Consider the following 23,879-nt stretch of genomic DNA (forward strand, 5'->3'; position numbering starts at 1 on the left):
TTTTTCATGTGCTTTTGAGCTCTAGAGCACACTTTAACCTAGGCATTTCCTGGGACTCAGAAATTAACTAATGGAACTGACAGGACCACTTCCAAGGAAAGGGATTTCACAGGTCTTACGAGCATTCAGAGATTCTTTAATGTTACTACAGACATCTAGCAAAGCCACATTTTAAATACACTACAGAAATCGTACAAAATCTCATTCAATCACTGGAAATTTGATTTTTCTACTCTTCCTACAAATGATTTAAAACCGATTCCACACAATACAAGCAAAAATCTTGTCCTTCACAATTAATCAAAAAACTTAAGAGGGTGTAACGGTAAAACATCAAGGGTGTAGTGCTTTGGGGAGTAGAGTGCTCTTTCAGTAGAGAAAAAACCTCAAATTTACTCAAGGAGTCTTCACCTTAGACCCTGAAAATGTGCAGGGACTGACATTCAAGCACTGGTTGCACATAGCATAATTTGGAAGACACATCCCGCCTTTTACAAAGAAGGAGAGAAGTTTAAAATTTAGTTGACTACAGTGTAAACCTACCTTTCCTTGTAGACGGAGAAAATTCCTTTGATTTTTCCCAGTTTTTTGGGTTGAGTTTGTTTTCCTTCTTTCATACACTGACTCCTGGCCCACTTGTACCTTGTCTCTTTCTAGAACTCATGATTCAATAAGGTTAACAGAGGGAAAAACAACAAGAGACAGACTGTGGGGAGTTACTAATTTAGAAGTGTTGCCACACTTTCAAGTTTTACATGGAGCTTCTTTTAAAAATGGAGTTGCTATTAGAATATATAAAACAGCAAACAACTTGTATTTCAGAGGCCTTTACAAGACCATGAGTAGGACCAGGGGCAATGGCTTTAAACTGACAGGCCAGGGTTAGATTGGATATTGGGAAGAAATTGTTCCCTGTGATGACACTGAGACCCTGGCACAGGCTGCCCAGAGGAGCTGTGGCTGCCCCATCCCTGGGAGTGTCCCAGGTCAGGCTGGATGGGGCTCTGGGCAACCTGGGACAGTGGAAGGTTCCCTGGCTGTGGCAGGATATCTGAAACTGGATGATCTTTAAGGTCCCTTCAAATCCAAAGCATTTTGTGATTAAGTAGGAAAAGGAGGAGGAAGAGTTTTGAGGAGCAAAGCAGCAGCAAGTTAACTTGTATAGAGATGCAAATTATCAGTGTTTTGATTTTGGCATTTCTTTCCCGGGCCTTTAGGAAAGACAGTGGATTTTAAGCGATTTAACAGAGATCTACTGTGACAGCTGAATGCAGAAATGCCTAAACAAAACACTGGTATACACACATACTCTGTTTTAAACGTGTCACTCTAAGTGCTGCTAGCCATTGCCTTGAGCAATTTTCCAGAACAGCCTTTTCAGCATCACAGAAGATTACGGCATGCAACTTTTATAAAACAAGACTGTTTATTAATTGGGGCAAATAATAAGGGTCAGGAAAGTGATCTCTGGCTGTGTCAGTTAAAAAATAAATCACTGAATCTGCTTACTGCTGCAGTAAGAAAGCCTGCTATGTGATCTATCAATTATGCATTTAGAGGCTGGAGGGTTGTTGGGCTTTTTGTGACTTCATTAGAACAGCAAAACCAAAGTAACCACATGCAAATGCATTTCCTTGGCGCAGCTCATGAAAATGTGAGTTGTGGAGCATTTGATTCTGGTCCTGTCAAAGTCTATGGTAAGGTTTTTATTGGCTTCAGCTGAACTGGGATTGGAGCGAAAAATGAGATAACCGATCAGTTCAGGTAATAAAAATATCATGCTCTGCCAAACTATCTACCACAATGCTGTTGCCAAACCCAATTTAGTGTATTCCATTGTTACAATGTCCACTTCTATTAACTAGAATGTTTCAGTCTGATCTGCCTTGAAAGTTATATTTGAAATTTGAAAAACATAGCAAAATTCCTTATCATTCCTGAGATTACCAGCTGTGAATAAGATGAATTTATTACCTGCAACTTATTAGCAACACTGTTTGTAGCTTTAAATAAACCATAAAAAACAAAAAACAAAACAAAACAAACAAACAAACAAACAAAACAGCAACAAACCAAACTTTTCTATCCACAATCTCTCTGGCCAACAAAAGTTTTACTGCTGCTATCCTCACTTGTTCCATGTGGTTTCGAGAACAGGAAGGAAATTCCAGGTTTAAAAGCCATTTTCAAACACTTCAAGCAATATTTTCTATACTATAAACATTTTTCAATTAATTCCTGTCAATACAAATTTATCACAATCATTTCCAGAACCAAGAACTTGCATGTATTTTCCTCCCAGAAATCTTAAGCAGAGATTCTCAAATAACCTGCTCTTTATTTAGCTATTTTTTCACTATTTCCAATAATTTTTGAACTGCATGAACAGCAGTTCAAATCTTATGAACGTATTTCCTTCTACTCATCTGTGAGAATATTTTAAATGCACTTGTCACTGGCTATATTTAATTCTAACTTTGATTTCAAGTGCTGTCATTTTTTGGGTGACAGATAGCAATATTTTAAGCTCTGCTAGTCGCTACATTATTTTGCAAAACAATTTCCAAATAAACATTTATATAAATTAATCACAGTGAAAGAAAAAATGCTAATTTAGCCTATGATTAGAAAATGAAAAGAACCTCTGACAACCCTTTTGACTTCTTTTAAATGGAGCTGGTAACAACATGCCCTCTTCTGAAAGCACTTAAAGGAGGCTTACAAGAAAAATGGAGACAAACTTATTAGCAGGGCCTGTTGTGACAGGATAAGTGGCAATGGTTTGAAACTAAAAGAGGGCAGATTTAGACTAGATAGTAAGATTTTTATTTATTTATTTATTTATTTAATCATAAGGGTGGTGAAGCACTGGCACAGGTTGCCCAGAGACATTTAGGATCCATTGCTGGAAACATTCAAAGCCAGGTTTGATGGGGCTCCAGCCATGATGGTGTTCCTGCCCACGGCAGGGGCTTGGAACCCAAACCATTGTACTGTTGTATGATTATTCATGCCATATAGCACTTGCTGGTAGAGAAAAAAGGACCATGGTTTGTTTTCTCTAACATTGGCAATTTCTGCTCCGGACAAAATCTTCCTGCTGCATTTCTCCAGTTTACCTGAGCACCTGAGGTTCTGAACCGTGAACTGCAGTCACTGAAGATGAACTCTTCAAGACAAAAACCAGCTTAACCAGGTGTTAGTCCTTCCATCTTCCTTGACTTTTGTCAGGCCTTTGGTGAGAAGATTTAACACAATGGTATGGCCAAAAAATACCACTTTCCTATGGGTAGTGAAGTAAGTAAGGTCCCTCCAGTGAGGACTAGAACAGGCATGCAAAATCAAGGCAGGAAGCAGAAGTTCCTCATTTGGAAGTGGTGATTTCAGTCTGAAGTGGAGGCACACATGATATAGTGTGAATAGACTTCCATAGACAGGCAGGACAGCTAGACAGAGCAAATATGGAGCACAGTGAACTTCACTAAATTATGCCACTCTTGATTTACCCTCTGGAAAAAAATAGTTAGAGCTGTGCTTTTTCTTCCAAAAAAGCTGAGCTCCCCACAGACTGCCCAAATCTCCTCATACATTTAAACATCCAATGAAGTTTTTTAACCAGTCAACTGAACTGATATTTGAAATACATTTGATGGGATAGATGCTTCATTCTCATTAGGTGTCTTGGGATAACAATTCCTTCTTTCACTCCTGCTCTTTTCCATGGCACCTAGACTACTGAAACACTGAAGCAGTATGGGCCCTTAGATGCAGGCACCTTGCTGCCTACATTCTGAGAGCCTCCAGAAGTTCACACTTGAAAGGGAGCACAGACTTCAAAGCATCTGGAAAAAAATATTTCAGTCTAGAAACTGATGCAGTTCAACATAAGTTTTGAAATGGCCTCATTCTAATTTCTGAAGCAGTGCCTACTTCATTTAAGAAACATGAAACATCTCTGATTGCTCAGCAGTTCAAGCTTCAGTTTAATTTCTCTAAAGATCAGCAAGTACTGAATACATAAACCCAGCAATGATATCAAAGAAAAGTATCTTAGAGTAAGAGTGAAAATAAAATATTCCATATTAAAAATATGAGTTTGTTCAAGATCAAAGGTTTTATTTACATTTTTTTCCATACATGTCATTGAACATTTCTCCCACTTACCTTATACCATTCTGGTCCTCACTAGATCCCTTCATAAATCATCCAGTGAAAACACTGATGGCTTTCTCAAGGGTCAGTGAGTTGAGGCAACACAAGTGCCAGTGGTGGCACCTTGGAAGGAGTGGAACCACATGACCAGGAGGAGAATTTGGAATATGAAGGAAACAAGACCTTTTACCTCATTGCTGCAGTGAGCTTTCTATCAGCCTAATTTGTCTCTTTTGTCATGCCAGAAGTCAAGCTTTCATAGATCAGCTTTAGCTCAATAAAATGAATTCTGAAGGTTTTGCTTCATTTATTTGTACATATACACAAGTTTTCAAATAAATGCGCAGAGCAACATAAGTGAAGAAATTCAAAGGAGAGTGAGTATTTGCTGTGAGGTTCCAAGACAGAGTGTGCTCTTTGAAAGGCAACACTCTCTTCCCTATTCACAAGTATCTTAATGCCTAGCTTTATGTTTAAAGAGGCCACATGCCAAATGAAATGCAAAATCTAATCTATTAAAGCAACTGCAATTTTCTGCTTTGGTCAGAATCACAATTACAACAACAAACAACACAGTGATTAATAACAAGCCTAACCAAGACTCATGTTATTCCTGCCTATCTGATCTACGCACTCATTCCTGCTCATGCAGGATACCACAGGCTGGCAGCAGCCAGAACCTGCACAAAGGTGCTGCATCCACACCGTGTAGCTGTCCAACAATGCTCAACAGAAACATGTGCTGCAGAAATCTTACTTTGTGCACTTTTCACAATGTGCTGCTACATCAGACCCAATTCAGCTTTGGACTGAACTTCTTCAAACTTCATCTGATTAGACATATTCAAGTCACTTGTTTTCTCTTTGAAACATTAGTTTTTGAAAAAGAGACTCTTCAGGTCTCCAAAACACTGTTTCCAAATAATTGTGAGGATTCATTCTCTCAGCACAAGGCCATTTGTTAAACTTTTTGCTAGAGCTTTTGTTGACAAACAGCCACTGAAAGCTAACCACTAAGATGTTTGTGTATGTTAGCAAACCATGATACTGTGATAGTTCTAAAATAAAGTACTATTATGCACTGAAATACAATCCTTTTTGTCCACTTGGCAACAACCAAGCTGTAATCTCAGGCTTGCACCATTAACTGCATGTTCTGTCTTTAACTACTTTCTTCCGTCAACAACAGGTGAAGCTGCTGATCCAGCACGGGCATCTGACTATTCTTCCATGATTCTTTTCAGCCCATCAAAAATTGCCCTAAAGCATACTAAGAACGTTGCTGCAAAGCCCAATTTACAGGTTTAGCTGAAAGCCTCTTAAAGGAAGAAAAAAATATTTCGGCACTTAAACGCAAAGGAGCCAGAACAAAACCAAAACCAGGCACCATCTCTTATGGAAAAGCAAAGTACAGGAGCAATGCTTTCTGTGAAAGGACACTGGGGATAGAGAGACATTGGAAAAAAAGCACAGAGCCAGATTTGTTGTACCTGCAGTAAAAAGGATGCCAAAAGCACAGGCAGCAGCTGCTGGCCCTGTGAAGAATCACCACATGCTGCCCCATGTGCAAGGACACCCAGTGGTGTTGTCCTGTTATTCTGACATCCATGACACCATTAAAACTGTAACATACCACGTATCCTTCTGCATGGCCAGTCTTGCACATCCCAACCTTCAGTGATGCAGCTGATATTCCTGAAGGATGAGATGCCATGCAGAGGGACCTGGACAAGCTCAGGAGGTGGGCCCATGGAAGTCTCCTGTGGTTTAACAAGACCAAGTGCTGGTGCTGCACCGGGGTCAGGGCAGCCCCCGGTATCAATCCAGGCTGGGGATGAGCAGATCCAGGGCAGCCCTGGGGAGAAGGACTTGGGGTGCTGGTGGGTGAGGCTGGACATGAGCCAGCAGTGTGCACCTGGAGCCCAGAAAGCCAATCCCATCCTGGGCTGCATCCAGAGCAGCGTGAGAGCAGGTGGGGAGGGGATCCTGCCCCTCTGCTGTGCTCTGGTGAGACCCCACCTGCAGCTCTGCACCCAGCTCTGGGGGCGCAGCACAGGAAGGACAGGGACCTGTTGGAGTGAGTCCAGAGGAGACCACCAAGATTAGAGGGATGGAACACCTCTCCTATGAGGACAGGCTGAGAGAATTGGGACTGTTCAGCCTGGAAAGGAGAAGGCTTTGGGGTCACCTAATTGTGGCCTTCCAGTATTTGAAGGAAGCCTCGAAGAGCTGTGGAAAGGGACTTTTACAAGAGCATGTAGTGACAGAACAAGTGGCAAGGCTTATGATGAAAAAGAGTAGCTTTATATTACATTTAGGGGGAAACTCTTTGCTGTGTGAGTGGTGAGGCCCTGGCACAGGTTGCCCCAGAGAAGTTGTGGCTGCCCCATCCCTGGAAGTATGGGATGCTCTGAGCAACCTGGTCTAGTGGAAAGAGTCCCTGCCCATGGCGAGGAGGTTGGAACTGGATGATCTTCAAAGTCCCTCCCAGCCCAGGCCATTCTATGATTCTATGATGTACAATATAAAAACAATCACACTCAAACACTGGCTGACATTTTTCTGGTAACATATGTAAAAATTCTAGCACACTATGCAACAAAGAAGCAAATAAATACATCAATTACAAATAAATACAATGATGCCAATCATGAACTGGAACATTATTTTGGCTCTGGATCTGTGATTGATATATTGCTTTAATTATGATAAAATCATAGAAAACTGGCAACTACCCGTTAGCTAGATCCTGCATTTCATTTGGTATATGTTCGTTCCAAACATGTAACTAGACCTCAAAAAGCAATATAGCCATTTAGCATTGTGTAACAACAAATGATTTAAAGAGAAACAGGAAACAGAAAATTTTCCCTAAGGGTCAATGTATATTAGCTAACACAGTTCTGGAACAGAGCTGGCTTGATGCTAGTTGAAGTGTCACACAGGCAGAGGAGCCCATCACTGTCAGCAGACTGCACTCCTAGGCTTCAGAGATTTCCATATGGAATAGACCATGAGCCAAGACGACATCCCACCATCAGTAGTAAAACTTCTCTGTCGTCTCGTCCCAGCTGCACACCACCGCTGCTCCCCGCAAGCCAGCTCTCATTTCACACAAACACAAGCTGACTCAGCTCAGCAAAACTATGGAAAAATGACCTCTGGCAGAAAAAGGTACACGTGGAAAAGGTAAGCCCGTGGAGTGAATTCATTTCTCACCTTGTGGCCAGAGCTCATCACTAGAAGTGAAAGGGTGAAGCAGGGAAGGTGGGACAGTCAGGCCTTCTACTTTGGGTGCCAGCAAGCAGCTGAAGCAACCCAGCCCTGTTGCCACACCACATCTGGAGGCAGTAGCATATGCTGCAGCACTGGAGATCATTCCTTGGAACTTAAGCAGATGATTCACATTAAAGTGTTACCTTAAGTACTTATATCTGTCCCCTAGCTATCAAATTACTTTTTTGATTCTATAAAGGATTTATTTTTCCCAAGTGGAGACTCTTTTTTTAGGGAAAGAAATGAGAAACAACAAAAAAAAATCAGTACTGCTCCAGGCTGGTATGCTGCACAGCCTGTGTTACAGTGCTTCAATTTAAGATTTTCATCTTAAATAGAGAGAAAAATTGTATTAGCTTATGTTTCAGAAAGATGCTTTTATTATATTAAATTCTTGACTTCAGAGAGAAGCACATATAATATCACTACTGGCTACAGGCACTAAGTTATGAACTACAGTTCAGAAAGCATTTTAGCCCACCAAAGCTCAGTTTCTAAACAGCAAGTAACAGCTGCTTGGAAAGAAAACCATTCCTTATTAAGAAAAGAATCCAAGTTTCTGAATCATTAACACACCTAACATGACTTCTAAATAGACATTTTAATATGTACACTTTAAACATTAAAAAAAAAAAAAAAAAATCAATTAACATGATCTATCAAAGGAATTTTTCTATCCCTGAACAGATCCTTCAGAAAAGCTGCTTATAAGTATCCTGGATACCAGGACATGCAAAAGCACTTATTCTCAACATACTCTTTTGTTATCGTAGAGAAAAGTGTTACAAAATACTACTTGGTTACAAAAAGATAAAATGCATAAACTTCGAGAAAGATTTCCTAGACAGAGGACAGCAACGAGCAGCAGGGGTCAGTTTAATGAGAAAACTGCGGAAGTCTCACTGGCTGATCTCAGGACAAGATTTATCTCATACACAGGAAAGCAAATCACTGGATAAACTGACTTTATCTGATGGCTACGGACGTTAGTGATTAAGCTTTCAGTCTACTCCACCTCTATTAAAACCATGTAAGAGAAATTAAACTTAACAGCTGTCACAATTTCTGTTTCACTCAATTTCACTATCTGATTGCCAGAAAAGAAAGGATCTACTCCAGCAATGTTCAGGGAAACAGTATGTCTGCGGTTCATTTAGTGGTATAAATGCATTGTCTATGTTTCCCTGCCCGTAAATCTGGACGAGTGCTTGTTTGCGATTTCTCGTGTAACATGATTTTACAGCCATGTACCCACCCCCACATTCTCTTTAGAGCAGTTCTGTAATGGAAATAAACAACATAATGGTACTCTTTACAGTTCATGTTGTCATAACTTGAGGAAAAAAACCCAAACAAACAAGACACTAGCAGTTTTACAATTTATTAATACATCGTTCCAAATTTGGGACAAGAAACTCCACAGCAGCACATTCACTCTAAAAACCCAAACACTGCAACTAGATGGAAAAGGCACTTCATTATCAGTTCTATGTATCATCCTCCTCTCAAGCCCACTTGAGGGAAACGATGTGCACTAAGTGTATTAATATAATGGAGATTAGTGGAGATCCTGCGGGGAAATAAAAAACTGTGGGTCCTTCCCACTGGAAATGGCACTTTCAATAGTATCAGCAGCGCAAATGCTTCAGTATTAGCATACAACTGGAGTCATTTTCTGTCGTCAGGCCTCGTTCATATGTAAAACAGCAACCCTCCAGTTTCCCAGGGAAAGAAGGTCTCCCACCCCCCCCACATGCCCTCCTCCAGCTGCAAGCAACACAGGTGCTAACTTATGCAAACACAAGGAAAACTCACTCTGCTGGTTTCTGGCTTTGGTGAGCTGCTGCTTCTCCCTCTGCCCTGGCCTCTGGGTGACTTCACTCCTCTCCTCAGTGCTGATGACTTTCACACTTACCTTTCTTTCCCTCCCCATCCACAGCTGCATTTCTTCCTGCTGCTTCTTGAAACTAGGCATGAGAAAAGCAGAACCTCAGCTCTTCCTCCTGAAGTCTCATAGCATTCTGCTTTCTCATTTAATACTGATCACTCCATCTTTTCATTCCAATGTTGAGGCTTTTTGTAACTTCTTTTTTTTTTTTTTAACATCTAATCTGATTGGCCGTAGCCAAGTTTCTAAATGCATTTCACTACAGAATTCATTTCACTCTGTGGTTCAGGATCGCCTGGAGTGCTACAAACTCAAGCTTCAAAAGACTTACTCGCTCATTAGCATACACCTTCCTCTTCTGAGCAATGCCTTCAGGTGCAGTCACCCTCTTTTCAAGAGCATGTTCCTCATCTTTACCTCTGAGGCACATTCCTCCTGCTCATCTCGGCCTGCCTATCTTCAATCTGCAGGGAAAGCAAGACACCATAATTCACACATCATCCCCCTGCACTACATCGATGTCTCCTTCGCTCCCACCCTGTTCTGTGCAGACGGTGCCCGTTGCCCTTGTTCTTTAACAGGCATTCAGTAAAAGGTACGGGAATTTACTGCCTACAAACCAGGTGGCTTAGACTGCTCTCAACAAAAATAAACTGCTTTAGCCAGTCCTCACTAAAGTAGGCCTCTAGAACCTCTCCAAAGTTTTACCATTTAAATTTAGACTAAATAAAAATAAAGAATAGATAGATACTCTCTCTGTTTTCTTGCTAGCTGACTTTTGGCATATACAGGAAAGCTGGAAAGAGACTTTTTACAAGGGCATGTGACAGGACAAGGGCTAATGGTTTTAAACTGGAAGTTGGTTTAGATTAGATATTAAAATGAGATTATTTAGCGTGAGGAGGGTGAGGCACTGAAACACATCGCCCGGAGAAACTGTGGCTGCTCCATCCCTGCAAGTGTTCAAGGCCAGGTTGGATGGGGCCTTGAGCAGCCTGATCCAGTGGAAGGTGCCCCTGCCCATGGCAATGGGGATCGCAGTGGATGATCTTTACTGCCCCTTCCAATCCAAAGCGTTCTGTGATCCCATTATACGATTCCATTCAGGCTCCAGGCCCGCAGTGACTTACTGATGGGGAATGCCCGAGCCTTTCGGAAAGCTCTGACACACAGACACATAAAGGAGGAGGTGGCGGGTGGTGGCTCGGCGAGCCGCGCCGCGCCGCGGGGGGAGGCGGACGGGCGCGGGGAGCGGCGTCACCGCTCGGTGACGGTGACAGGGGCAGGGCGGGAGGGCCGCCCCGGGCGCACGGCGCTGTACAATGGGGCGGCTGTCGGGCTCCATCTTGGCGGTGGCGGCGGCGGCGGCGGCCGCCCCGGAGCCCGCGGCTGGCGGCGCTTCCCCTCCGCGGGAACAACATGGCCCCGCCCCGGTTCCTCCAACAAAGCGCCAGCGCTTCACTTCACCGAGGAACCGGCCTCCCCCATACCCGACACCGCCACCCCGCCCGTCCCCGCCTTCAGCCCCCCCACCCCGCCCCGGTGGCGGCTACCGCCCCCCGCCACGCTCCGCTCCCGCCGCCGCGCTTCCCCCTCGGGCCGCGGCCGCCCGTCCGCGAGTCACAGACCTCCTCCTCTTCCTCCTCCTCCTGCTCCCGCTCCCCCCGCCGGCGCTGTTACCGGCGGCCCCGGCGGCCCCTCCGCCGCGGCCTCCCTGCCCCCGGACACGGAGCCCGCGAGCCCCAGCGCGCTGGCGGGGGAGGAGCATCCTGGGAACGCGCAGCCCGACATGGGTCCGGCGGCCGCGCAGCCCCCGCCGCCGCCCGCAGCTCCGCCCGCCGCCCGCCGCTGAGCGGGAGCGGAGCGCAGGGGGCCGCACGGGGCCGCGGCGCTGCCCGCCCCGGATGAGGCGCCGCTCCCCCCCCGCCCCGCTCGGTCCCCGCCGCCCTCTTGCGCGCAGGGCCCCCGCGGAGCCCCCGCGGCCGCGGCCCCGATGATGGACAGGAACTACCCCACGACCCCCGGCTTCGCCGAGCCCCTGGCCCCGGGCACCGCGCCGCCCGCCGCCTCCTGGGCCTACGAGCGCGGCGCCGGCAGCCTCAAGCCCAGGTGAGGAGCGTCCGCCGAGGGGGCTGCGGCAGGAAAGGCCGGGGGCCGCGCCGGGGCCTGGCCGAGGGCGGCCGAGGGGGCCCCGGCGGCGGGGTAGGGCAGGGCGGGGGGCGAGCGGGGCCCGGCGGCCCCGGGGAGGCCGGGCCGGGCGGGCGGGGGAGGCCGCGTCCCGGCGGGCGGGGGGCGGCGGCGCGGGCTCCCCGCTGTCCCCGGCGGCCCGCGGCGGTGGCGGCGGCGGGGCGGGCGGTCTCCCCGCCCCGGAGGCTCGCGTCGGGCTGCGGCGCGGGTTCAAGAGTTCACGCGTCCCTGGCCGGCTCCCGGAGGGAAGCGGGGCCGCGGGCACCGGCGCTGCCCGCCCGAACAATGCTGCCCGCCGGGGCACCGGGCCGGCGGAGGCGGCCGCGCCGCGCCAGCATCCCCCGCGCCCTTCCATTTCTCCGCTGTTGTGCGCTCCGCTGAGCCTGGCGAACCTCTTTCCTCTAAAGCGCTGCTCCGGGGCGTGCGGAGCCTCCTCTCAGCCAAAACTTGTCTGGAGCGATTCAGTCCCGCGGAGAGTTCTGCAAAGTTTCGGGAAGTGCGTGGAAAATAAAATCTTATTGGCTTTGGGTAGCTTTTTGATTGTGTAACTCTGCCAACTAAAACGAGTATTCTCTAGGCGATGAGATTTTCGTTATCGCCTGCCTTTTTTGTCTCTAGCTTGATTTATCTGCGGTTCCCATCTTGACGGCGTTTAAAGGTAAAAGAGAGTCTCGGGCTAAAAATATCCCGTCAAAATAGGTGCGCTAATAGATGACTTTGCACTTGGTTCTGAAAGTGGTCAGACATGTCTGATAAGATTAATAGATTATCAAGTCAGAAGGGCTGTTGCAATCATCTAGTCTGACCTCTTCATAATGCAGGCCATAGATTTGGGGTTTTTTCCCAATCTGTATTTGAAAATTTACATTTTAGAAGGTGTAGTTAAAAATTTCCAATAAGGCAAAATTCAGCACAGTTCTTAGTAAAGTATACAAGTGATTGATTTGTATTTTATCTCTGTTATGAGGAGGGCTACCTTTAGTTCCTGGCCACTGAATCTTGTTTATAGCTTCATCAACACTGAAAATCCCATTACGTGTTGAGTATGAATTCTTACGAATTTTAATCAATTTATTGCTTTACTTATTTTTCTTAATAAAAATAACAATCTTTTGAAGTTTATTACCAGAGGCTTTTTTTGGGGTTTTTTGCTACTTTAGTTATTCTCCCATATTTGTTCTAGATTTCCTCCAAGTTATTGTCACCCTTCCTGAATTGTGCACCTTGCATTTGAGATGCAATTAACGCAGTGTTTAGTGAGAAGATCATAGGTTCTCCCTGGGATGTGAGGCTGTCTATTCCCTGTTTCACAGGGAATTGCAAGGACAGGTAGCTTTTTGGCCAAATCCTCCCCATGAAGCTCTTTAGCCCGTTTCTCTGATGAGCTGCCTGCATGGCAAAGTGGGGTCTCCATATCATTCTTTCCAATTTTTCTTCCTAATCATTGAACTGCTTTTGGTCATGTTGCTATGTTGATTTCAGTGGAAGTCAGTGACCTTTCTATATTGCTTTTGCCAGTTCTCTTCATCTCCTGAGGGTTGTGCCAGCTATTCCATAAGGGAGGTTTGGATTTCCTGGGTCATTTAAGAATAGATAGTGCAGAAGCAGAAGTGGATCTCTCTTGGATTTTACAAGAAATACAACTGCTTGATGATTTTTTTTTTTTAAATAGTATTTAAAGAAAATCCCCTGGTTTTACAACACAGCTTTTTTTTTTTTTTTTTTTTTTTTTTTTTTTTTTTTTTTTTTTTTTAAATAGGTGCTATCCTAATGCAGTCTTAAATGTACATTTTGGGAATTCTTTAGAAGAAATGGTATGGAGAAAAGTCCCAAGACAAGTACCATGCAGAACCTCATTAGATCAGTGCCCACTGCCTGTACCAATCAAATAAGTATTACTGCATCCGTGTATGATATGGCAATATTTATGCTATGCTTCAGGAAACAATGAAGAAGACCTTGTTTTAGTTCTTTAAAATTTCATCTCCAGGCTCTATACATGGTGACAAATTATGCATTTAAAATGTGTTGGCTGAAACAATTAATTTTTTTTTTTTTACTGTATCAAAACCAGGGAAAATACTATGAATCATATTTTGATTCACTTGAAATTCTCCTGAACTGGCTTCTTTGGGTTCATGTCATTTTAATAAGAATTTGGCCAGATTTGAAGATCTGAACCATGTTGGACAAAGTGATAAGTAGTGTCTGAGCTTTAGGTGCTTGTGGTTTCCTCTATTGCTGATAGAATTTGTCTTTGTATGGATGGAGCTGCTGAGGAATTGGGATGGAAGAGTCATTCCTGTCACTGCCAAGGCTTGCACCAGCCTGGAAGGAAATTGTGAAGTTATGGATGTACTGTAAAGGAATATGCTGTCCGTGCCCTCAACTTGTATTACAGATCACATCACATTTTTCAAAATAGTGTTTTTGATTGTGGCTGACAGGTAATCATCTTAACAGCTGAAGCTGTATTAGACTGATGTTAAATTAAAAAATGTGTGTCATGTTCATCTGGTACTTGGTGGAAAAGAATTCAGCCTTTAGGTGATGACAATATTTCATTCAGATTTCATATTTATGCTGTTGCAGGCTGTGTCGTGGCAGGCTGTGTTCCCTTTGTGTGGAGAGCCATGTTCACAGTCTCAGCTCATCAAAATGATTTCTCCTCCCTACAAGCGTTGCTCCTGTCTTCCTGCGCTTCACTTCAGCCATCTGGTTTTTATCCTGCTCCCTATTTCTTGCAGGCACTGTTTTGTCTGTGCAATGGCACTATTCTTATCAACAAAAAGGAAGTGTGTGGTGAAGTGTTATAAGGACGTTGCTACCAGGCCTGCTGTGACATTACTGTTCCCATGGAGTAGAAGGTGGTGAACTGGGCATGGAAGCTGATGGAAATCACTGGGATCACTGTGTTAACAAAGCAGGAGCCATCTCTGCTGAGGGACACATTGGGACAGTGCAGCCATGGCAGCCCTGGAACAGGGGCTGAGGGGGTGCTCCTGTCCTCCACGTCCCTGACCCCCAGACCCCTTGCACTGCCTGTCAGCATCTTGAAGGAATTTCTGGTGGTTCTAGGAATGCACTGCTACTTTTGGCCTTTTAGAGTAGCTATCAGAAAAATCCTACCTCTGTGCTTAAACCCACTTTTTGTCAAAAGGTGTGTCATGCTTACTTGCTACTTGCTCAGGAATTATTGACTATTCAGAAAACAGGTGACGTGTATTAGTGTGAGAGACTTTTGTAATTGCTTGGAAAGAGAGATGGAGACAGGTGATAATGGATGAGGTTTCTGGTTGAGTTTCTCTGGCTTGGGGGTGCTCCTAGGGTTTCATTTAGAGAAGAATTTTTACTAGTGGAAAGATCTCACTGTTCCTGTTCTGTTTTTACCACAGCTCTAGGACTCAAATCTGCTACATGTGATTATAAGTCAGTCACAATTATTTTGTTGTTGATTTAAATTTTATGGTGATTGCCATGGTTTCTGATGTTCCTTTATGCCTGGTTGTCTATAACCATCTCTGCCCTACCCAAGCATATGGGGTTTTATATAATTTAATTCAGTATGGTTCTTTACAACAGATACACTGACATTATGTCAGTGTGGCCCATAACAGCTAATCTAAGATGAAGAGTTAGTTACTGTGATAGTTCATTTGCAGAGTTACATAAATGGGAGACTTATACTTTTAAGATAAATGATATGATGGGTATTTTAACTCATTTTTGCATAGCTGTCAAACTAATGCTTATTGTAACAGCTGTATAATAACGGTGTTTTAGTGAAGGCTCATTTTAAAATTCTAATGGATTTTTGCATAGCTACAAGAACTCTGTAAGTGCAGAGTGTTTTAGAAAAGCAGTGAACATTTTCTTTCATTAAATGAAATTGTTCTGAGAGGTGGAACCAACGTTTGTTGTTAAACACATTCTACAAAAAGTTCCCTATGGCGTAGTATTTCAAGTGTTGAAAGGAAAGCTCTTAATCTGGGAATATACTTAGAATTTTTGAATTAAAAGGCACAGAAAGATTAAGTTTTACAAACATATAAATAGATAGGTCACTTTTAAAATCTTACCAAAATTTCTGTCATAGTTTATATCTGAAACATTTATGTGTGCAAAATAAGCACAGGTATAGTCCATGGTATAGTGCAGATACCTGACAGGAACTTGCTGGCTTTTATTTGCCTTCCTTTCTTTTTCTTTTTTCTTCACCTGCGTTCAGCATACACTGAAATCACAGCTGTGGGAAGGTCAAAGATTGACTGAACAGAGGCTGAATGCATTGTTGTTCTGTGTCCCGTAGCTTTTCCCTGGTGCAGATGTGTGGTCATCTTGCAAAATCTTTGCTAAAGTTTCAAAGTGAGCCAGCCAGGCTTGTTTGGATTTACATGCTGCTTACCTGTGTAAGATTTTATGCCAGCTTTACATGAAAGATTTCAAGTAGTGTGTGCCATTCTGCTGCAGTGAGGAATGGTGATAAAAACTACGTTTTTAGGAGAAGGAATGAGCTGAAACTTAGTCTGAGGGTGCAGTTACCTGAGAAGGCTGAACTGGCTGCTCAGGCTCACTGCTGCTGAAAGGGGCTCCCTTCCTCTTCCCTTGTCTTGCCTCTGGTGTTTGTGCAACTGCACAGGGAGCTGGTCTCATTTGTTAATCCGTGAGAAAACTCTCCTGGCCAAAAGAGTGAATGTCTTGAACTGGATGGCTGTGCTGGTGTACCTGTGCTGTCAGATTGGAACCCAGAGGTGGCATCTGGGGACGAGCAGGGAGCAGAGCTGTAAGGAGTGAGCTCTGTGGCCTTGGCAGGGATTCTTCCCAGTGGTTTTGCACAGGGTTTAGATGGGCTCAGTCTTGCCATGTCACTGTCTTCGATGAACATCCCATAGAAACTGTGCCTGCTTCCCTGCCAGGAGCACTTGGTAAGTATCTGTGTTAGCTGGGTGCCAGATCTCTCTTGAGATCACCTACAATGATATTTCAGATGTGAGCTCTTTCCTGTGGAGCCAACATCTTCAACATAGGGTACAGAATACATTGTTCTGCAAGAAAGGGGGGGTTTATCCCACCGCCTGTGCAAAAAGTGTTTCAGTCCCATGTGTGTATCTTGCCTTTCATCCTGTTAACTTTAAACATAGGTGTGTTTACCTTATACCAACAGAGAGCAACCTTTTCACCTTGTTTCTTCTGTACTTTTGCCCACCTTTTATTTTTTTCTTGGAGTTGCTGCTGATTCTGGCATAATGCTGTCATAGGAAGGAGGCTGTTTTTAGAAAAACCTTTGTTTCTGTCAGGAAAACAGCACCTATGCCTGAACTGTATTAATTCTAAACAATACTAGGGCTCTAGAGTGGGTGTATTTTGCATGGATTTCTTTGTCTGTTGTATTTTGTCAAAGCTTTCACAAATTTGCATGTCAAGAGGTTACTTTGCATGGTGAGTGCCTAGTCCATATATTAAACAAACAAAGAAAAGACAAACCAAAACAAAAACCAGTTAAAAGGCGGTACATTAATAGTTTCATTTCAGACTTTCCTTAGCAGCCTTAACTGTGACAAAAATAACTTCGAGTGGCGTGCAGAATTCAGCCTTTCCAGCACAACATTTCTTGCTGTACCCTGCAAGTGGCAGAGAAAAGAAAATCTTTGAATTTTTAAGCAAAGAGAAATGCTTTCAGAGAGGACAGAGTGCATGGTTATTAAGTGCTAGATTTACTTGTCTCACTGGGCAGTTTTCATCGGGTTTGGGTTTACTTCTGCTTGCTATTCTGTCACTGTTACATGGCTTCATTTGTTTCATTGCCCTGGACAGACCTGAGGCTAAGTGGACTCTTATATTTGTTAGAGCCTCTTTAGAACCTCTCTGATCATGGGCTACGAAAAGGGGCAAGGAGCTCTTGTTCCTGGATTCCTGCATACTTGGAAGTTTCTTATTCCAAAACAATTCAGCAAGAACCTACATATGTTTAGACAAGCTTTTGCTTTCCCATATTGCTTTTCTTGTTTTTCATCTTCCTTCTACATGCCTAGCTGTGTTGCTTGCTTAGGACTTGGAAGAGTGCAACCAGTTATGCTCAGCAGGAAGAAGGCACCCTTAGGCATCCTTATCTTAGAGTAATAGTGTTTACACAGCAGGATATTAAGGAGCATTTATTCCTTAATAATCTTGAGGAGTTCTACTTGGGGCAGTCATACATCTAGATTTTGTTGGAGATACCCCTCCTTCTTCAGCTGGCAGTGTTGTGTGAGAAGAGTTGGAGGGCTCCAGCCCTTCCTCTAGCATTTCCAGATGTCTGGCAAGTTGTTCTGGGAGCTTTTGGTCATCCAGAACGTGCCAGACAAAGGGTCACATGCCTGCGTGGCATTGGCCACGCTGAGTGTACCAGCCTGCGCTGCACCTTCCACGCTGCCCTTTTTCCTGACCAGGAAATCCCTCTCAGAAATATGGCAGCTTGGTGTTTCACACCACATCCTGTTTACTTTCTCTCGTCTTCGTGTCAAAAATTCCAGTGCTAGACAGTGAATAATCCTTCAATCCCGATGTTCGTCCGATTTCATTATGTTCTGCCGACTCTGCCAAGAACAGGATTTCTAATAAGTTTTTCTTGAATCTGAGCGTTTGTTCATTTGCTGTGCAAAGAGTGATTGTAGAAAGCCAACTCCTCCTTACTCTGAACACAACCATGTGTTAACTACCTTCAGCTGCTGGCACTGGTGAGCTGGAGTTTGCTGATAGTCAGCACCACTGGAGTGAGATGGGATTTTCATCTTTGCCCTTTGAAAAACTCCCTTTTGTTATTATTTTTAAGAGAATATGGGTTTTTTTCACCAATTAAAGGATAGTTTTTTAGTTTGTGTGTGTATGCTCTTTTGATCTTAGTTAATACTTGGTTTTGTTTAGACATTTGCGTGATCATCATGAAAGCTCAAATCAGCGTCTGGGGCATAGTTAAGGATTTTTTTTAATATAGTGTAGTTTTTTCTATCTCAAAGTAAATGCCACGTAGCTGTAACTGTATTTCTACAGTTTTGAACAACGCACATTTTCTGGTTGAAGCATTCACAAGCAACTGGGTTCATCTGGTATTTTCAGCTGCTTCGTGACTTGTGACAAGTGAAATGATAGCCAGGATCCCCTTTGCAAGGTTAAAAATGTAAATTTAAATCTGTTCTAGGATTAAACAGGAGAGCATTTGTGAAGAAGTATAAGAGCTAAATTCAAGAGGTATGCTGATTTCCCTTATAAACTTGTTTAATAATACCCTGTGATGCTTCCTTTAATGCAAAGGACTCTTTGCTGCTGTGTTTTATGATGAACTGTGTTATTAATATGTTAGATCTTTCCTGGGCACACCTCCTAAATTGGGATGGAAGTGGTGTTAGTCATAGGGGTACCTCTTGTTCTGAATCTAAAAGAGCTCACGTGAGCTGCTTAGTCCTTGTAGTGAGTTGTGGGATGTGAAGAACACTGTGCTGGACATGTGAATGTGCTGGGAGGCTTAGAGCCCATTTAATGGCCCTAAATTTTTGGCTGTAGGATGGCAGGATGCGTGATCTCAGATGGGGTGGCTGAGTAGATGCCCCTGTTTTATGCCAGTGTCTGGGGGCCATGAGGCCACTGCTCTTTGCAGGGGTGCATTTTAACCTCACAAAACCTTGAGAAACTGCCTTGTTCCAGTCCTGAGCGTTGGAGACTCGGTGGTGAGGGCTGTAAATCAGAATGGGTTATTATTTGTGCCAGGGTTTCCCTGGGCTGAAGCACAACGTATTTGCTGGGTTATGGAACTGGGAAGTGCTTCAAGGTTTGGTAATGAAAGGAGCCCACTGACAGCATAAGATGGCTCTGTCGGTGTACAGCACACATGTATTTGCACTTCTTACCTCTTTCTGTGATGAAAATCTAAGTGCAGCCTCATCCTTTCCACATAAATGGAAAATAAAGGGCTTATTAAGAAATCAGATATCAGGTATTTCTGTAGTACCCTAAAGGTAAGAGTCAAGCTTGCCACAAAATATGATGCTGTGATAACTGTGGGAGGATGAGGGTTGAAAAGCATTTCAATAGGTAAAATGAATTGTAATTTTATTAAGGCTCTGATGTGGCTAACCCACATCTTGAGATAACGCTCTGCTGATTTTTATATTTTGAAATGAAGTTTTGTTATTAAAAGTAATGGAATCTTTTTGTGTGTATCTCAGCTGCAATAGAGGATTATGCTGTGTGTTCAACCATTAATACTACTATGATTTTGAGAAGAGTTTCGAATATGCCCCAAGTACACTTTTGACAACAGAATAGCATCACATATCTGAGAAAAAGTGTGAGATTTCCATTACTGTCTGTTGCAAAATTTTTTTGAAATTGTAAGTAAAACTCTAGGAGAGAAATTAAGTATAGTTTAAAAAATCACAGCTATTCTCTTTATGCTGGTTAAAGCAAAAGTTCTTTCATAGAGGGAAGATAAGAGGATAAATAAATGTAGTGACAAAATAATCCAGTGTCTCAAAAGGCAAGAAAATAAGATTGCAGATCTTACGGTGGTGGAAGCTACACAGACCATAATGGTACTCCTGTTTCTGCAGGCAGTGATAGAGTGGAAGCTGTCAGGGAAGATGTATGAATCCCCAAAACACTGCTTGGCAAATAAATGTCTTAAAATTATTGCTTGGCAAATAAATGTCTTGAAATTATTTCTGACACCGCATTGTAATACAAATTGGGGGGAATGTGTTACAGTGTCTGTTAAATGATACTTTGTTAATAAGGACATCAAAGTTAGTCTTAAATATTCAGAGCTGGAAAGCACTGAAAGCTCCTTTTCAGACCTTGAAATCTTAAAATGTGCATCAGAAGCTCTAGACCAACATAGCAGAGTATTTTAATTTTAGTTTCTTTTTTGTAAGCTGCAAAATTTCTGTTAGAAAGTTGTTTTGGTTAAGTTACAAAGTTTTTTTGTCAAAGCCAAGAGAAGCAGCTCCAAATTTACCAGTCCTGATTTAAAAAACAACAACAATTATTTTGTTAAATGCACTGCATTTCAGCCATAAATAACCTCACAAACCTAATTTAGGTTGCATGCAGTAAAAAAAAAAGACACAAAGTAGTTTGTCCAGTCCCTTAGTAGTAACTGAAGATGAAGTTTATAAATAGCTCATTTTTATCTGGATATTAGTTTTCACATATATATTTTCAAGACAGAATTTAACTGATTTTTTTTTTTTTTTAAACAGATTTATATTGTCTTTGTTGTTAAGAACTCCACAGGTTACTTAATCAGACAAGCCGGCACTTGCACTGTGAGGTATTGAAGTCCCAGTAAGACTAGTTGGGCTTTCCTGTTTTTCATTTTTGAAAGGATCAAGCATAAGCAGTTCAGACACATTAACATGGGAATAAAAGGGAGATGGACCTTTTGTGTCATAAAATCTCTTTATTTCCTTAAGATGTGATATATATTCAGGTGAAGAATCACAGGAACAGCATGAACTTCTGCTTATTGAGGCAGCTGCTTGCATGTAATTTTCTAACTCAAAATCTATTTCTTAGAAGCTCCTTATCTCCGCTCCTAGAAAGCGAGGAAGTAATGAGTGTTTCCTCTTGCAAGTACCTCCGGGCAATCCTTGTCCCACATTGTGGCAGTCTCAGCCATGCTCTTGGTGGCTCTGCCTTTGAATTAAAGGGGGAAATTAACATTATAGCTTCATTTTTAATGAAAGAGTGAGGGGCGATTGCCTTTGGTGTGCTAGGATGGGATTTAGTCTACAATGGATATGTAGTGTGTAATTGCATTAAAAGGGAGAATGTGCTCTAACCAACAACAGTGGAGCTTGTCAGCAAAATGCTACTCCTCTGTGGTTTACTGACTTACCTCAATACTGGAGTCTGATTCTGTATTTTCCATCTTTCCAAAAATCATTTATCTTGAAGAATAATGTTAATAATACATAAAAATATTGACTTTTTTTTTTTTTTTGCTATAATAAAAGAACAGGCTAGGCAAATGCTAAAAGTGTAGGCTGTTCTTAAAAGAATGCATTATGTACCTTGAGATGTTAGTTTTAGAGATGATTTGATTTTTCAGCGGTGAACTTTATTTTTCAAGTAGCAATTTTTTTTTTTTCTTTTGTTTCTTATACTCTGGGGCAAACATATCTGTGTGCAGATGATGTCTATGTTTTTAAGTACAGCCGCAAAAAAATTCCACCCCTTTTCCTTCTCCCCCCTTTTTGCTCTTGGATCTAGGCTTAAAGGCACAAAACTTATTTCTGGGCTTGACAGGCAAGTGGGGATACAATTCAGTATCTTAAAGTCACCCCAGGACACATGGACACTGCAACTGTTCTGGATTGTTAAATATTCTTTCTCTTTGTGCAAATATAATGTTAAGGTTTGTCTTGTCTTGTATAATCTAATGAGAGGATCAAGCGAATTAGATGCAGGGAGTAGGCTGGTTTCCTATTTTTCTTGATCCTGCCAACATTTTCAGGCTTCAACCCAAATCTGTGCTTGCACTGTCTTCCCCCTCCCCCCAGTATGTATGTGACTGGGAAATAGAAGTGAAAAATCACATATTGTATACATTTAAAAATATTTTGCACTGAAATGAGTTTCTGGGCTGAGAAGGCATTTGTTTTCCATTGGAATTAATTTCTGAAACATTATTTGTTTCTGTTTTCTGTTGTCTTTAAGGGGTGTCTGTACTTTTAAACTTCCATAAGTGTGTTGGATGGAAGTGACTTGATGTTACTAAGGGTATTGAGCTCATTTAAGTAACAACTTTCTTCCTGGGTGACTCCCTCCTCTGTTTCTTATGGTCATAGCTTTTTAAAAATACCAGATTAAACCCATTTCTGGATTGAAATCATCTACCTGTAACATTGCTATTAAATTTTAATTTTGTCCCGAGCTGCAGATAACCCCTAGATGCTGAAATTACATTCTTGTTTGACTGTAGCAAACAGGGAACTCTTGCTGTTGCAATGGACAGCTGAAAGGCCATTTACCCTCTATTTAATCTGTATTAAATTCAAATAATTTTTTCAAGTAATTCTTCCATTCTTTCTCCACGAGATGTTTGAGTAAAGGCAAAATAACAAAGATAAGTATTCAAGGAAAGTATTAAATGTTGTATCTAACATTAAAGCAATCCTAATTATGTACTTCCCAGCAGCTAATACAACCTGGAACTGCATTTTACGCATCTAAAATCAAATACAGTGGCCAAAAAGAGATGTAAGCTGCGTGTCAGTTTCTATATCTTATATTTAGGAAGACATTTTTAATATTTAGAAGTGCTTTTGTCAGTTTTATGACTTTGCTTTCTGTCTCTGAGTGGAGTTTGCTACTCACAGCTGAGTAGCTGGTTGGAGAGAGACTCCTTTGCTAAGTGTCTGGGCTCTGGGATAGAGAGGGAAACTTGAGTGATATTTCCCCTATTTCACATATATCTCAAGTAAGATAAAATACGAAGTTTGAGTTTAAAGGTGTTTTCTTGCCAGTACGAGCCTATCACTGTTCTTTTTAATCTCCTTTATGGTGCTTTAATTAGAAGGGGGCTGTGCCGAGTCATCTTCTCACAGGAGCTCTTGTTTTCAGTAAGGCAGAGCGGGCAGACAGAAATGAGATCAGATTTCCTGGTCTGCCTCAAATCTGATGCCTTGTGTGCATGCCGGGTCGTTGGCTTTTGTTGTCTGGGCTCCCTTGTTTTGGTCTTGGACTTGTCAGCCTGTGCAGGACCCCAGTGCTGGGGCACTGAGCTCTCTCAGAGTGGTGGGAGCACCTCGGGGATGTCCTGGAGCCAGGAGTTTCCTGTGCACCCACTTGTCTTGTAGGTGTCCAGTTTCACTCAGCCCGCGTTTGAATGCTTTGAAAGTGCTCTGTGATTGAATGTGCGGGTTTCTGTAGCAACGTTCCTTAATATGAGAGGCAGGAGTTCCTAGTGCCTAAGAGCAAGGGATTGCACCCAGAAGTATCCTTTGCTCCTGAAGAGTTCTGGTCTGCTTTGCATGTGAGCATTGTGAGTTTCCCTAGTATTTGTATGATTGCTGCTACTAAAGTAAACATAACCCAAACAACCCGGCCAGAAAACACTAAATGCAAAATAATCAATCAATCAATCACCTTAAAAATCGCTAAGCTGAAATGAAGATTTACCTAGAAAATAAAATAGAAAGATGAAAAAAATTACTTAATACTTAGTAGAGTAGTATCGTTACATGGAAAGGGGTCAAAGATTCTTAAGTAAAGTTCTTTTATTCGGTATGGATGCCTTGGAGAACAAGGTTATTCGAAGAAAGTAAAAGAAATAAAAATACTTACTGGTATGCCCGGTGTTTATTGCAGCTAAATTTTGTTTCCATGTTCCATCTGAGTT

At 42.7% G+C, this 23,879-nt stretch overlaps 1 protein-coding gene and 1 long non-coding RNA gene across 4 annotated transcripts in view; one reads left to right on the top strand and one right to left on the bottom strand.

The window, feature by feature from the left end:
* Window positions 1-8,818: 8,818 nt before the first annotated feature.
* Window positions 8,819-10,416, bottom strand: LOC120753948 (uncharacterized). Its single transcript, XR_005701294.2, has 2 exons — window positions 9,648-10,416; window positions 8,819-9,395 (listed from the first exon to the last, which is right to left on the bottom strand). It is a non-coding gene; the product is annotated as an uncharacterized LOC120753948 (long non-coding RNA).
* Window positions 10,417-11,297: 881 nt separating this feature from the next.
* The window catches only part of QSER1 (glutamine and serine rich 1), a 44,263-nt gene continuing 31,681 nt past the window's right edge, over window positions 11,298-23,879 (top strand). The window contains exon 1 of one of the 3 annotated variants that reach the window (XM_040066912.2): window positions 11,298-11,425. In XM_040066912.2, the coding sequence (XP_039922846.1) occupies window positions 11,310-11,425 (116 nt within the window). In that variant the 5' untranslated portion in view covers window positions 11,298-11,309. Of the gene's footprint in view, window positions 11,426-12,052; window positions 12,162-23,879 lie in introns of those variants that run through there. The other 2 variants (XM_040066914.2, XM_040066913.2) reach the window with 2 other exon arrangements.

The sequence above is a fragment of the Hirundo rustica genome, chromosome 6 (genome assembly GCF_015227805.2).
Source record: "Hirundo rustica isolate bHirRus1 chromosome 6, bHirRus1.pri.v3, whole genome shotgun sequence".
NCBI classification, from domain to species: domain Eukaryota; kingdom Metazoa; phylum Chordata; class Aves; order Passeriformes; family Hirundinidae; genus Hirundo; species Hirundo rustica.